This window comes from Sorex fumeus, unplaced genomic scaffold (assembly GCF_029834395.1).
Source record: "Sorex fumeus unplaced genomic scaffold, SorFum_2.1 ptg000021l, whole genome shotgun sequence".
Classification (NCBI taxonomy): Eukaryota; Metazoa; Chordata; class Mammalia; order Eulipotyphla; family Soricidae; genus Sorex; species Sorex fumeus.
In genome coordinates, this window is record NW_026606078.1 from 6,051,504 (window position 1) to 6,067,875 (window position 16,372).

A 16,372-nucleotide genomic window follows, 5' to 3' on the forward strand; every position below is an offset into this window, starting at 1 on the left:
ACATATATACACACACACAAATATTTTCAAGGCACTGAAAGAACACTATGAGCAGATTACACAGTTTTCATTTTTCATAGAAGTTATCTTCAGATTTTTAACAATAATAGCCATATTTAAAACTATATGCAATTTAAAATAATTACTCATTCTCAGAAATATAGTATTCATTATTAGTGAATGACAACATCAATATTTACACTATTTTATACAACATCGAATTTTTATAATGCTACTTATAGGCAAAATCATATCTAAAATACAAAAAACTCTTGTCAAATAATATTAAGGGAAGTTAGGTTATAAATTAGGAGATGAGAAATTGGGGCATGAGTCTGATAAATAGAAAAATACTAAATGTAGATTTTTTACCTGTTGCATGAGCAGAAAAATATTCTTTTCTTTCTGCTTGATGATTTTCAAAAAACTCTCAAATACATGGGCAAGTACCTCAAGTTTAGCTTTACTGACAGAAAGCAAATTTAATTCCAGCATACAAATCTCAGGATATATTATTTCCCCTTGAGTTAGGTTTTCAAGCAAGTCATTTGAGCTGTTTGGTAAATGGAAACCTTCTGCTTCAGGCTTTAAGTCTGTCCCTGAAAGGGGAAAAGAAAACAATATTTTTGTTCCTCAGATACTAAGGTTTCAATTCTTATTTCTTGATAAGAACATCTAGTGGCATCTTATTTATAAGATGATACAAAGCCTTTTGATTCTATAGATCTTGAATCATCTAATCTTATGGACATTTTCAAAAGCAGTTTTAAAAGTTAATGTTGATGGTCCAAAGAAATAGTACAGGGGTGTAAGGTGCTTGCTTTGCATACAGCTAACCTGAGTTTAATTTCCAGCACCACACATCCAACAAATGCAGAAAATGTGCCCTGAGCACCGCCAGAAAAAAGTCCCCGGAGCACCTCCAGGAATGATAGCACAAAACACTAAGCACAGCTGGGTGTTGCCTAAAACTCCAACACTCCCTCACCTCTGCCACAGTAATTTGGTATCAATAAAACTACAAATGATATTAAAAGTAATTTTTACAAATATGAGATACAGGGATTCGTCGATTGCCTCGAGCAGGCCCCAGTAATGTCTCTTTCATCCTAACCCTGAGATTATATTGAAGGCTCTTTAGGAGAATGAGACCATCATTGTTACTGGTATTTGGCATATTTGGTACGCCACGGGGAGTTTGCCAGACTCTGCCCTGTGGGCAGGCTACATTCGATAGCCTGCAAGTTTGTCCAAAGTAGGAATGAGATAATAAGATGTCATAAAAGATGTCCTGATAAGATGTCGCGCAGACGCATTCGCGTCCGCGCGGTTCCGGGAGCTGGATTTTATAGTCTCTGAGTCTTGGCCGTTGATGGGATTACACGGCGCCAGGGGGCCAGGTGGTGGGTGTGACCCCTGCCTACTGAAAAATGAAAAATGAACAATGAAAATGAGATACAGATTTGATACACTCCTTTAATAAAATCGGAAAAAAATACAATGTCAAAAAGTTTTTTTGACACCAAAATACCTGAAGTTAATTTGCCTGCCCTTACCCTGGTGAAAATAGTCAGCATGGCTACTGATGGTTTCTAGCTGAATAATTTCTATACTTTTTCTTCTTCAAAGGGCTGAAGCGACAGCACAGCTGCACACAGCCGGCCTGGCAGAGCCGGGTTCGATTCATTGCCCCTCTCAGTATCTTGCCCGCAGGGCAAAGCCTGGTAAACTACCCGTGACGTATTTGATATGCCAAACACAGTAACAACAAGTCTCATGATGGAGACGTTACTGCGCCTGCTCGAGAAAATAGATAACAATGGGAGGACAGTGCTTGTGCTTGTATCCTTCTTCCAAGTGAGAAGCAAAAACAGTATTACTGGGTATTACATTTTGGAAAATTTGGTAAGCTCTTGAAAGATTTCTGTGTACTTTTAAATCCTACCCACACCAAAATCCTTTAAGATCTAGTTAGCCAGAAAGGATACTGTCATTATACAATCATGCTTGTATTACGACAAAACCAACATTATTAAATCAAAATTTTTTTTCCCTGAAGATCACCTATAATGTGTCCAACAAACTAAGTCAGATTATTGGTGATGATTCCCTATTCACTTAAGGGGGAAGAGAAAATAGATTGAGAAAGACAAACTATTGTAAATTCAGAATTTAGTAGCAGGTCTGGGGTAGTCATAAGGCCAAAAAATTGGAGCCTTCGGACTGAGGAAATATCTAAAGTGGCAGAGTACTTGCCTAGCATGTGTAAGGCCCTGAGTTCAGTCCCAGATACGGTATGATCCTCCAGCCTTGCCAGGTTTGTAGCTCTGGTGGCCACTACCATGCAGCCCCTGTGGCACCTGAGCACTGCTGGATATAGCCCTTACATATGGAGAAAAAAGAGAGAAAAAGATGGGGCTTTTTCTCTCTTTGAGCTTTTCAGAAATCTTTGAGCTTCACATCATCTGTTTTTTTTTTTTTAATTCTGAGTATTTTCCTATTTCCTCACCTTTGAGTTTTACTGCCATGACTGTGTGTTGCATATTTTCTAAGCTTCAGGGACTATGCTAGACATGTGAAGAAGTGCCTGGATCAAAACTTGAGGCCTCCTCGCTCGGGATGGGAGAGGTGTGCTGAAAGTAGACTATAGACCGAACATGATGGCCATGTGTATTACATGCACTGCAAACCATAACACCCAAAAGGAGAGAGAGAGAGAGAGAGAGAGAGAGAGAGAGAGAGAGAGAGAGAGAGGGAATGTGCCTGCCACAGAGGCCTGCCAGTGGTGTGTGTGTGTGGGGGGGGGGATGGGGATAGTGGGAGAGATACTGCAACAGTAGAGGTGGAGAATGGGCACTGGTGGAGGAATGGGTACTTGACTATTGTATGACTGAAATGTAATCACGAAAATGTGTAAGTCCGTAATTCTATCTCATGGTGTTTCACTAAAGAATTTTAAAAAATAAATAAATAAAACTTGAGGCCTCATGCCTGTACTCTTCTACTGAGCTACCCCTGAGCACTTCACCTAAGTTTTAAAACCAGAGACAAAGAATTCATCATATGCAATGTAGTACCACCCTCCTATGAATATGCACATGTTATATTACAATAATCTAAGAAGAAATCTATGCTAAAACACTCTTGGATGTCAGAATAAAAACATCTGCACTTCTATTCCTTTTTACTTTGGGGAGTGGGAGACAGAAGGAACTGCTTCTGGTAATTTTCGAGTAACTGGGGCCTCAAGGACCAGAACATGTGGTGCTGCTTGGGCCCTGAGTTGCAGATGATCACCCAGGCCACCCCAGACGTGGTCAATGGCTCCAGAGCTCCACCCAGCAATGGTCAGAGGACTATATGATGCTTGGGATTGAGTCAGGGTTGGCTACATGTAAGGCATGCACTTTAACCCTTGTGCTATCTCTCTAGCCTAAGATGTCTGTTTTTCTTAGATTACTTAATCTACGTAACACATTACCCTTGCAACAAATTCTCTTCCTGCCAATGTCTGGGTAAATTATTTTTCCTTTATTCTTAGGCTTCAAGGTACATATAAACTTTTCAGAGAAAATTTACCTGACAAACCAACCATTATCACATCAAAATGTTTTATTTTCTTCATACTGTTTATCTGAAATACTTGTCTTCTCCATTAGACCATTTATAAATACAAGCACTTTCTCCACCTTGTATACTTAGGCATTCAATGTTTGTGTTGACAAAATATACCTGATTATTTTAAACTGCATATACGAAAGTCAACACTTATGTGAAAATCAAATATAAAGATAATGCAATGCACAAAATGTAAGGCAACACAAAATTCTAAACTGACACAAAAACCATTTTGCTAGTTAATAATCTAAAATGCAAATCCAACAACAAGTATTTAGCAATGGTTTACCATCTTCCCAGGTTTCACTATCCTCAGGATCACTTTCACTATCTGCTTCATAACCTTCTTCTTCAATTAAAAGCTTAAAACCACAGCACTGAGAATCCTCAGCTTCTTCTGAAAAATCACCAGGTTGGGATGATAATTCTTCTTCAGATTGATGATTCTATAAGATCAGTTTAATTCAAAGACAGAAGTTACAATGTTTGCCTACTTTAGTAGTAAAATCTTTATTTCTCAAAAAATCATAGGAAAATTTCAGTGTTCCCTTTAAGAAAAAAATATCAATCAATGTAACCATCACAAACTGTGAATTTCACACAGCAAAATTTTCTGGAATCTCTTAGACAATTTGATTAACACCTCATAAATCAGCTTTAGGTGTTTTCAGGTTTACCGAAAAATAACTAAGAAATTTCATGTCAGTTATACAAAGAAATAATAGCAAACCACTACCAGGGGGAATCATCCACATGAAGGGTTAATGCTACAGGAGGCAAGATGGCAGAGGAGTGGCAGCAAGCACCAAAGGGACGGTAACAATCAGCATGCTCAACAGCCCACGGGGTCATAAAATTTCTGCATGAGTGAACATGGGTGGCCCTTGGATACTCTGGCTCAGGGAGAATAAGTGAACACAGCCCATGCATACCATGCGCACTTCGGAGTGCCGGCCTGGAGTGGGCTACGTGAAGGTGGCAGTGCCGAGACATCAGCACTCAGTGCGTGGCAGCGTTTTCAGGGGTCTGAGCAGGGCTCTTCAGTGCAACTCGGCACCACTGTGGATGCTAGTGTTGAGGTCCCGGAGGTGAGGAGGCGCTTTGATCCAGCTCACTTCTGATGGGGCAGCCCCACTGCTACCTCCTCCCTAGCCTGGGCTGTGTTGCCCACAACATATTATGAAGAAAAACCTCCCTGAGAATCAACTGTCTGGAGACAGAAGACGGGGGCGTGTGCCCTTTGGGCAGGTTCTGCTGGACTGAATGCCTAAGATGCATTCTGCTGCAGCCCTGGACTCTGCTCTGGTCCCTGCTGAGGTCCAAGGTGCGTAGCCCTGTCAACGGGTCAGCCTGAACCCGCCAGGCAAGTATATCAGCAGCCTGATAGTGCCCTTAAATTTACTGACACCCCAAAATTGCTACTGTGCCTCTGACTAGACTTCAACAAATCAGAAACAAGTTTCTCAAGAAATTAAACTGTCACAAGTTTAATTCCCAGCATCCCATATGGTCCCCCGAGCATCGCCAGGAGTAATTCCTGACTGCAGAGCCAGGAGTAACCCCTGTGCATTGCTGGGTGTGACCCAAAAAGCAAAAAAAATAAAAGGGGGGTGGAGATAGAGAGGTGGCGGGGGGAGAGAGAGAGAGAGAGAAAGAGAGAGAGGGTGCCTGCCACAGAGGCAGATGGGGGTGGGGTGGGGGTGGGAAAGAAACTGGACATTTGATGCTGGGAAACATACACTGGTGGAGGAATGGGTGTTGGAACACGGTATGCCTGAAACTCAATCGTGAGTAGCTTTGTGATTGTCTATTTCACGGTGATTCAATTTTAAAAAAAGTCAAAAAAATAATGCTAGTAAAAATATTAACATATTTGTTCACAGAACTCTGTCATAGGATTTTATAAATAAAATGCTTCAGAGATTAATCAGAGAAGACATAAAATCTTTCAAAGGAATTAATATTAAGACTTCAGAAATTGTTTATACACCAGCATCTCAAATTTACTTTTATTATTTTATTTTTATGCAATAACAATGCATAAAATTTTCCTATGCTAATAAAAATGCTACTATCCTATCTGCACTTTAAATAATATGTCACGTCAGAGACACAGCAGTGAATCCCAGAGACAGTAGCTTGCTGGAGATTTCTCCATACCTTATGCTGAGCCGATATCACTGGGGCTCGATGGAGTGGTGACCCCTCTCTGCCCACTCCAGATGAACCCCCGATGGCCACAAACTTTCAGAAGAAAAACCCAGGTACATGGGAACAGGGTCTGAAGATGCCAGGCCACATGGCGCAGAGTCGATTCATCCCTTCCCATCTCCCCACCCCTTCAGGGTGCTGGCTGCCATGCTCGAAAACTGCCTCTGGGCCATATTTAAGCGCACCAATGGCCTTGGTCCAGAGATTCACAATGAAACTCAAAATGGATTCGCTCCCTACAGAGATGTCTCTGGACCCCAGTCATTTACATATTTAGAAATCCAGGAGTGCGTAGCCACTTTTGCAGCTGCATAACCTCTCATGATATTTATAACAAGCAAGAGAAAATAAATTATCTAGAATCTGCCTGTGGCAGGCAGGCTTGAACAGTGGTGAGAAAATTTGAAATAATGGTGCTGGGAAGGTGTAATGGTGGTGGGATTGGTGCTGAAATATCGAATGTAATCAATTAATGTGAGCAACCTTATGAAAATAAAATTTAAAAATAAAAATACTGTCATGTAAAGAAGTTCAGCAACACCAATAAAAGTAGAATAAAGTAGCACTGCACAGTAGTACTGTCCTCCCATTGTTCATCTATTTGCTCGAGCGGGCACCAGTAACATCTCCATTGTGAGATTTGTTGTTACTGTTTTTGGCATATCGAATACACCACAGAATAAAGTAGGAATTTAAATATATTCCAGCTAACCACCTGACTCAGTAATATGAAGTAGTTGTCCAGGAACTCCTAAAATCATGACAAAATTAACGTGAAATATTATGGCAGATTAGAGAATGTCATCCATATGGCTAGACTAAGAAATTGAAAGAGATATTATATAAAGGAAAAGAACAGGGGACAAATAAACAAAAGAAGGAAAAAGCATCATGGTCTAGGAAAAAATTGAAAAATTCTTTGAGAATAAAATGTAATCATAAGTAACTATATTATGAAAACTAGTTGTTTTCATATTGAGTGATTTAAAATCCCAGTGGGTGAAAAAAGCTCTGCAAATACTAGATAGCTGCATTATCACAATCCCCAAATTATTATTTGATAAACAATCATTTACACATACTACACCAAATAGTTGTCTTTATGAATTACTGAGAGTATTCTCAGTCAATTTCCAGATGGTGTAAAGCATGTCATAGTGCTTTCCTGTATTTGAGATGAGCAAAACTTAGGTGGTGAAGATATGACCCATTCATTTCACCTAACCAAATCGTGACCTAATCAAACCACATCCATCAATGTTCTAAGTCCACTTCCCACACTTGTGCTTCTGCTAGTTATACTCAAACACCACAACTGTACGTTAGTCATACCTTTTCAGTCACAGCATCACTATGTTCAAAAACTGCTGAGTGATTCCCCAGTGCAACTCGAAGCAGGGCATCAAAGAGAGGCTTTGCTAATTCTGTTTCAATCACTTTTGCTTGCCAAAGATGGTCCTTAATTTCAAGCAATATACTTTCCACAGATACATTCTATGGTTAAAAAGGAGAGAGATATGAAAAATGTTTTAACATTCTCTAAAAGTAAAAGGAACAATGACAAAATTCATGGTATTTATATGTACATGTATTTAAGATACATGCAGAATATTAGCCAATATTCTGCTACTAATATTCCACAAGTAGGGATCCAGTCCATTTATTTGCTTTATATAAAAATAAAATGACAGTGAGTTTCTAGTTCTTGTACAAATACCCTATTGTCAAAATTAGTAACATTTAAAATTATGGAATGCTTTATTCATCTTTGGTTTCGATGAATTTCAGTGAACAAAAATTAACTGAAACTTCCATTTTGATTAACCATAGAGTCTATAAAATCCTATCTAGAGATTCCTTGAAACTCTAAAAAGCACTTATGTTGCAATTCTTTCTTTTCCTTCCTTTATTCTCTTCTGTCCGTCCTTGAAGGGAATAGCTGCTATTTCCTAATATCTCCTGTCAGATGATGAAACCAGAAAAGGAGGTAAGAAACTTCCTTCTTAGGCCAGGGATATGGCTCAATGGTAGAGTACTTGTCTTACTATGTGAGGCTCTGGGTATATGGGTGACATGATAAAAATGAAACCAATTTCTCCTGTAAGGAACTCTCCCAGTCCAATGTAAGACACTGAAACATCAGATGAGATATGAAGATGATACTCGAGCTTGAAACAAAGTACTCGGAACAGAAAAGGAAGAAGGTGCCTGAGATCTGTTAAATGTGCTTCATAGGAAGAGTTATATGAGACTGACAAAGAAGAAAAGATAGAAAACAGCATACCTAAAAAAAAGGAAGGAGAAAATAAGTCTAAGAATAGACTCATAAGAAAACAAGTATAAGAACAGAAAGGATAACAAAGAATGTCCATAACTTAAACCAGGAGCTCAGGATGTGAGAGATGTCAGGAATGGGGCTAAACAAGGAAGCGAGAGCAAGACTGTATGGCATTTTGTCTGACTGAGCACAGACTCATAATCTTATAATGTGGAATCATCAGGTGTTTTGGGAACCAAAGAGATAGCTCAAAGACTGAGTTTGTGCCTTATGCAGAGGAGATCAGGTTAGATCCCTGGTACACAGAGCCAAGACTAATACTTCTGAGCACTGCCAGTTGTGGCACAAAATCAAAACAAAAATATTTTTTTGGACAGGAAGCAATATGGAGAATGGAAGTGCAGTATGGAGAGTCTGTTAACTGGCAGAACAGGTAAGGTGAGTTGTTAAAGAAGGAAGAGATCTGTCACTTTCTAGGATTCTTTAGAAGGGCTGGAACTGGCAAATCTTTTTATTGAGTGATCTCAGGAAGAATTTGTATAAGTATGAAGGAAGCAGAACATGTCAAAGGAAAATCCACATAAAAATGCACTTTCAGAATACATGTCTAACTCTAGCCGAATTACATGAAAGCTCTAAAGACTGAACAGCACCAGAGATGGTTCCACCCGAGTCATAATCATCATTCAATGGCTATGAGCACCTTCCCCAACCATCTCTAAATAGTCTACTTCTTTTAGAGATGGTTGCAGACATGAGTCCTGAACAGCTCAAACCTGCAGAAGCATGAGGCCCCTAAAGGGGATGTGGGAAGGGCTCACAAAGAGACTATAAATTTAAACTCTGATTATCTATTATCATTCATCAGACATGTACTCCAAATATGTATTTCGGAGGCAGTAATTTTGCCACATGTGGCTTTTGCATTCCAAATGGAACTCAATTTCATTGTCATTATTAGGCTTTCTGGGAGGGAGGGTAGACGGGTTTGGGGCCACATCCAGGATGTGCTCAGCACTTGCTCTGTGCTCAGGAACCACTCCTGGCAGGCTCAGGGGGACAATATGTGGTGCCGGAGACTGAACCCAATAATACTATCTCTCCAGCCCCAGTTAAATTTGTTTAGGGTGAGAACTGGTCTCACGTTAAACATGTAGTCCTTTGGTTCTTCATCATCCCTAGTACTTTTGTTGTTTGCTTTTCTAAAACCAAAAGAACTATTTTTGATTGCTTTTGTTGTTTTAAAATAGCAAAAAGCAAAAGTTTTAAAAGTTAATAGCAAACTACTATTGCTTGCTTTTCTAAATTTGGAGAGGCTCCTATATAATTAACAAACAACAATAGTACTAAATATAACTTTATATGTATGTACATATATACATATTGCTAGATCAATATATAAATAGCACTGAGTGAAGGGAAAATTATTACCTGATTAGGTATCTCCAAATCCATCTTTTGCTGACTAGTTCTGGTGCTATGAAGACAAATGGCCAGAAGAGCTTCAAAGAGTCTTATGCTCTGAAATGAGGTCTCACTTTCTTGACTTGTAAATAACTTCACTTCCTCAGGAGCCTCCTCAATAACTGAAATTTGTTCCCCATTTACAGAAGAAATATATAGTGACTCACTCCTTTCAGAGAGGTCTGGTTCTACTGGCAAGGAGTCACTTTTTACAGCCAAAGACAAATCTTTCTCTCTTGTGATCTCAGACTGAAAAGTTGTGTTTAAATCTTGATTTTCATTTACATTTCTATCTCCATCCACTGTACCCTGCTCCACTTCAGAACTTCTGAATAATGTCTGGATTATCATAAATATTAATTTATGGCACACTTGGAAACCACCAAGCCTATAAAACTGTTCCTGGAAAACTGGGCTCAACATGTAGAGCCAATGACACATGGACCAAATGTCTGCTGCTTGGTGCATGTGTTTGGGAGAAGGCAGGACGAGGCTCTCAAGAGATAAACACGGCAGTATATGATGCAAAGGCTCACTGGCTGTACTATCATAGCCAGATGTATCTTCTGAATCATTCGCTGACTCCCTGTCACACTCTCCTTCTTTACTTATACATAAGAATGCCACACAGAGAAATAGGTTTATCATGTTGATATGAATATCCTGGTTAATAGTCTTCCATTTCTTTGGATAGGCTTCCTTGAGTCCAGCATAAAATTTGCTAAGACTCTGAGAAGAATCTGAGTAAGACTGCTGGCTAGGAAAAGAAGTACCCACATTTAGAGATGATGACTCCTTCTGTTCAGTGTCTATCCCTTCAATACCTGGAACTGAAGAATCTTTCTGTTGTTCCCCTAAGCAGATTATTAGAGTTTCAAAGGCTTTTAGGGAATGACTTCGAACACCATCTAAGTAATTTAATTCAATTATCTGATTTACTCCATTACAACTTAAAAACAAATCTCTTATCACCCTGTGAAAGAGAAAAAAAGAGTGATTTTACATAAAGAAATATAACATTATTAGTAAAGATACCTATAATAGTTAACATATAATAATATGTTATAGATGTATGTAATGTATATTTAATAATACCTAACTGAACTCATCAGTGATTCTGGTTGAAGTTCATAGGTATGACCAGGATCTCGAATTTTTTAATCACTTTAACATCCTTCTTCAAACACTGCATACCTGGCCCCAGTAACATTAAAAAAAAATTATATATCCTAATGTTAATAAAGTAATTGAGGGAAGAGTATTCTTTTTGCAATTGGAAAAATCTATATAAATTTTAAATACCACTACCTCTACTACATTTAAGTTACACACCCGGGAAGCAGGCATGGGCATTCGTTTATCTGCCTAACAGTTTACTCAGGATTCTTGTTTGTTAAATGTGTACTTCGTGAAGGAAAAGAACCAAATTGGAAATTGAGATTTTTTTCAGCTCAGTCTCAGGTGAGAATAAAGGTCTGGATCAGGAATCCTAGTAGCACTGTAGCTCCCATTGTTCATCGATTTGCTTGAGTGGGCACCAGTAACGTCTCATAACAAATTGAGACTTGTTGTTACTGTTTTTGGCAGATCAAATACGTCATGGTAGCTTGCCAGGCTTTTGCCGTATGGGCGAGATACTCTCAGTAGCTTGCCGGGCTCTCTGAGAGGGACGGAGGAATCAAACCCGGGTTGACCACGTGCAAGGCAAACACCCTACCCCCTTTGTTACTCCCCCAGCCCAGGAATCCTAGTAATAATTTAAATATATACCAATGCAGCAAAAATCAATGAGGTCCACAAATATACCTAGGTTTTATAGAACTTTCCAATCAAAGTTAGCTCTATTTGAATAATGTTAGAATATCCAGGTTTTTAAAAATACTATAACAAACTATAATGTGTTATACTTAATTACAAGTTTTTGTTGCTGCTGTTTTATAGTGCTGGGGATCAAATGGAGGGTCAAACACATGTGAGGCATGAGCTCTACCACATCTGTGACCTTATTACAATGGTTTAAAGTGGCATATGGATTTATTTCGAAGACCAGACTATCCTTAGAGCAAATATCATTTATAAAATTATTCTGAAGAACCAGACTTGCAAGTACAATGGACTGAGCACATGCATAAGCTTTGCAAGTATAAGTTTGGATTTATCACATGATCTACTGAGTTACAAAAAGAGCAATACCCAAACAGAACAGAGTAGACCCATGAGCACTGCAGGGTGTCAGCCGAAAACTGAAAAAGGAAAATAAAGGAGACTTGTAGATCACAAAATCTGGAAAATGCATTGGTGGAATTCTAAGTAATTTTAATTGTTTTCTTTTTGTTTACCTATTTTTATATTATGTATAATATAAAATAAACAAATAAATATATATATATATACTGCTTAGGTGATACATGTGAATATCTTATGTTTAATGATTCTTATAATTCTTGCTTCTTGGGTCACACTTAGCGATGCACAGAGGTTACTTCCAGCTCATGCACTCAGAAATTACTCCTGGCGGTGCTTGAGGGACTATATGGGATGCTGGGAATCAAACCCAGGTTGGCCGTGTGCAAGGCGAACACCTTACCCGCTGTGCTATTGCTCCAGCCCCTGATTCTTATAATTCTTTACTGTACGGTCTCAACCAATAATTATTTTATGTAGAGTTGTAAAAAATGGCTATCTTAAATCTTCTCCATCTTATTAATAAAATCTTTTATTTTCCTCATGTTCCAATGAGATCTTTACAAAAACTATTTTCAATGGTTAATAATGCTCCATTAATATATTAACCCTGCTCCTGCTATTGTATATCTATGTACTGTGTTCATTTTTTTCTCAGAAATATATTTAAAACTTTTCAACAGAAATTAAAATCAATGGCTTTACTCTCTATTACAAACACCCCAGAATAAATAAATAAATGTGGGTTTTGGTTTTCTTCTTTCATTTAGGTGTTTGGGCCACACCTGGATATGCTCAGGGCTTACTCCTGGCTCAGGGTTCAGGAATCACTCCTGGCAGGGATTGGGAATCATCCAGAGTGCTGGAGATAGAACCCAGATTGGCAGTGTGCAAGACAAGCACCCTAGCAGATGTACTACCTTTCTGCCCAGTGGGTTTTTTGGTTTGTGTTTAAAGCTGTCTTGGAACAATGACATTTTGGATCATAAAACTAAAATTAATTTCTAATATAAAATAATGAGTATGGACTGGGTGATAGCTCAATGTGCATGCTTTGTATGTGTGTGTATGGGGGAGGGGGCGGGGCGTAAGGAGGCCCAGGCCCAGTATCAATCCTTGCCAGTGCATGGTTCCCCAAGAACAAAGCCAGGAGTAGCCCCTGAACACTGACAGTTGAGGCCCGAAACACCCTCCCCCACAATAAAAAAGAAGGAGGGGTAAAATAATTACACTACTAATAAGGTCTTAGAATAATAAGGGTTGCAAGTTCAAAACATTCATTTTACCATACATTCCAAGACATATAATAAACAAAAAAAAAATCCACACAGAGACACATATACAAACCTTGATTTAAGCAGGGTAGGCAGAGTTTTTAAATAAATCTGAAGAACTTCCTGAGGCAAACTCTGGTTATGATGGCTACACACATGAGTTCGAGCTGAAGTGATACTAAGATGCTGACAATGGTGTGCTAATTCAACTCCTCTTTGGAGCACAGGATTAAATATGTAATTATACAATTTCCATTGAACAACTACATTCCCTTTCTGGATTAAATTGCAAATGTGATTTGCAATTTGCAGGCTATGTAATCTGTCTTCTTCAAAAACAAAGTTTTGATAAGCCTCCAGGGCATTCCATTTCCACAACAAGTCTTCAGATACACTGCTGGGAAGGATCCCCTGAAACCTGTAAGAAGGGCTGGGTAAACTCGAGGAAGGTTCAGCATCATGTGAGTTTCCCTGCAGTGTCTCTTCTAATTTAGCGAGTTGATCAGAATCAACAGTACAAATATTGCAAGATGCTTGTTTAACTTTTGGTGGTATCTCGGCTCCTCCTAACTGATCCAAAAGAAGTTTGTTAAGGATATTCAGTATATGCTGCTGAAAGTTCCTCAATGCCGGCAATTTAAAAGCATGGAGCAAAGGAATGATTACAGATTTGGGGTCCATACAGCAGCATATGCCAATGTTATTAACACCTGACAGAATCTGGACACAAGTGCTACTCAAGGAAGCCTGTTGCAGTAAGCGCAAGCACTGGTGAGCACACACTGCAATACAACAGCACCTCTCAGGATAATAAACGTCTCCATCTGCAGTCTCTTCAAAGGGATTTTTGGAAACCTGATTTTTAAAAGCAGAAACCAGAAGACCTGAGAGATCTCTGTGGTGATGCATAAAGTGAGAATATTCGCATCGTTTATGCCGTTTCCTTGTACACACTGAATGATGAAGTTGCTCTGATTTCACCTTTTTGACAGTGCTCATTATTTTCAACACACTATTTATTAGTGCTTTCAAGTGTTCTGAAGCCTCAACAGGAACCCCATCTCTTAACACCAGCCATTCCATTTGAAGAACTGCTGTTTCAAATAAATTAAAACCATGATGCTGAATGAATTCTTGAACCAAATCCATGGCTTGACTAAAGAAGAAGGGATTTGAAGGTGCACTCTGCAGACAACAGATGAGGATCTGCAGAACTCCTTCCAGAAGCTCAGGTAAAAGAAGGGCTCGATGACGGTATTTGGAAAACACAAAGCCTTCCTGAACTTCCTGTAGTGTTTTCTTTTGTCGTGGTGCAAAAGGGTCAGGCTGTCTTTCTAGGCAAGTTCTAATTTTTAAAGCTGCCCTAAGCAATTCGGTTAAATTTTTTCTAAGACTTTCTGGCATCATCTCTGCAGCACTAATATCTACTGACATAAGATGCAACACTGTCCGAAAAAGCATCCGTTGAATCAAAGCCACTGGCTCTTCGGTCCAACCTGGAACTATCGGACTCTCTAAGTTGTTGCTCTGATTGCAACAGTCTCCAAAGCCTGCTAGGAATTCAGTCAATGTGGGCACTACACTGGCAGTTAGAGCAGAATTATGATTTAATGCAATGTCAAACTTACAAACTTTCTCTAATAAAGATAACAAAACATGACATAGGTCAAAAGGTGTATTGTTCATCTGACTGATAATAGACAAGGCAGCTGGCTCACTTAAAATGTCTGTGTTTGACTCATGTCTTGAAAGAGTCTCTCTGGAACTTTCCAAAGCCATGGTATCAGGAGGAGTCTGTTCTTTGGTTACTAAGGGGTCAAGTTTAGTTTTAAGGTGGTCTTCTTTTGGAGACTGTGTAACAAAATGCTGCATCACATGGGACCTTCTATACTTATTTGTTGCTATACTTTTCTCATCTGAATTGGCTTCTGAATCTGAGGTGGAAAGCTGAGTCTTTCTTGCTTCTCTTATAGAATAGCGATGAGTAATTTTACGCTGCCGTCTGCTTTTCCGGAAAGTGTTGACTTTGGCAGAAACCTGACCAGATTGGGCGCTTTCTTCTACATATAGTTTTTCCTGAGTAGATCTTTGTGAACTTGAGTTCTTTTCTTTGGTCAGGATTATATCAATTGAGAATGGCAGATGAAAATCTATTGAAATGAAGAAAGAACATTTAAAATAGGTTTTTAAACTCTTATTCATCATTCATTTTAGGAGACTACGTTCAGTATATTTACATGACAGGGCTGATTTTCTTTAGAAATTTATTGTCTCTGGTTTGATTTTGCCTACAATGACCCTTCTCATATAGTATTAGTTCAAAGGATACAAACTGATTGTGAAAACAATAAAGAAAAGCAATTAGGAAAGTAAATATGATTTAAAATCATAGAGTGCATTCAAAAATCAACATAGGAGTATTAAAATTGTTCTGCATTTATATTTCATCCCAACTTGAAAATGTCCAATAGGGTTAACAATTAAAATACAGGAGTATATAAAGTCCAATCATAAACAGTTTTGTAAGGGTCTTTATCAAGTGATTCAATAAAAAAGTTTAAATAAAAAAAGAATTACCTTAGTTTAATGTCTTGATATAACTAGTAACTTGAATGCTTTCTAAAATTACTTAAAAGCCATTCAACAGATACATATATTCTCTCAGACAGAGGTTTAAAGAGATATTCATTCAAAATACTTAGTGAATGTGCTATGCACCTAACTAGATACAAATCTGACATTACTATAGGTACTGATTCATTCTTTGTGTCTAGAATCTGGCACCTGGTACATGGTCAACACTCAATGATCATTTCTTGTGAGGAATGAATAAATCCTCTCAATAATTAAAAAGGTAATGAAATTGAGTTTTACTTTGTAATAATATGTAATAAATCAAAATATAAAATATTTTTATAATTTAGAATAAATTAAAGTCTTTAAAGATACGGACTTTAATTTCCTCAATATGGAAAATTAAAAGAAATCTGACAAAGTCTGTCTATGCAAAAGAACCAGCAACAAAGACAACTTTCCCCAAAGAAAAAAAATCAGATTATTATCCCTTTCCTCCTACTCCCCACCTTGGACCAATCCCGCTGGTGCTTTGAGGCCACCAGATTTCATCAGGCAGTGGTCAGGGGACAATATAGGTTAAGAGATTGAACTCAGGACCTCACACATGCTAAGCTCAGGTTCTATCTCTTCAGTCATCTTTTCACATCCCCAATTAGATTTCTGAAATGACTAATAATTAATTTGTGAATTCTACAGATTTAGAAGAAAATAAGAGCAGAGAATTATAAACCAATAAACAAACTAGAAAACACTACAGGAGCTTCAA

General features: G+C 38.4%; 1 protein-coding gene across 1 annotated transcript in view; it reads right to left on the reverse strand.

The window, feature by feature from the left end:
* LYST (lysosomal trafficking regulator) overlaps positions 1 to 16,372 on the reverse strand; it is a 234,708-nt gene that overhangs the window by 149,914 nt on the left and 68,422 nt on the right. Inside the window, exons 6-10 of the mRNA XM_056113655.1 lie at positions 13,103 to 15,179; positions 9,539 to 10,544; positions 7,162 to 7,323; positions 3,908 to 4,064; positions 373 to 599 (exon numbers count right to left, since the gene is read on the reverse strand). Of these exons, the coding sequence (XP_055969630.1) occupies positions 373 to 599; positions 3,908 to 4,064; positions 7,162 to 7,323; positions 9,539 to 10,544; positions 13,103 to 15,179 (3,629 nt within the window). The remainder of the gene's footprint in view (positions 1 to 372; positions 600 to 3,907; positions 4,065 to 7,161; positions 7,324 to 9,538; positions 10,545 to 13,102; positions 15,180 to 16,372) is intronic.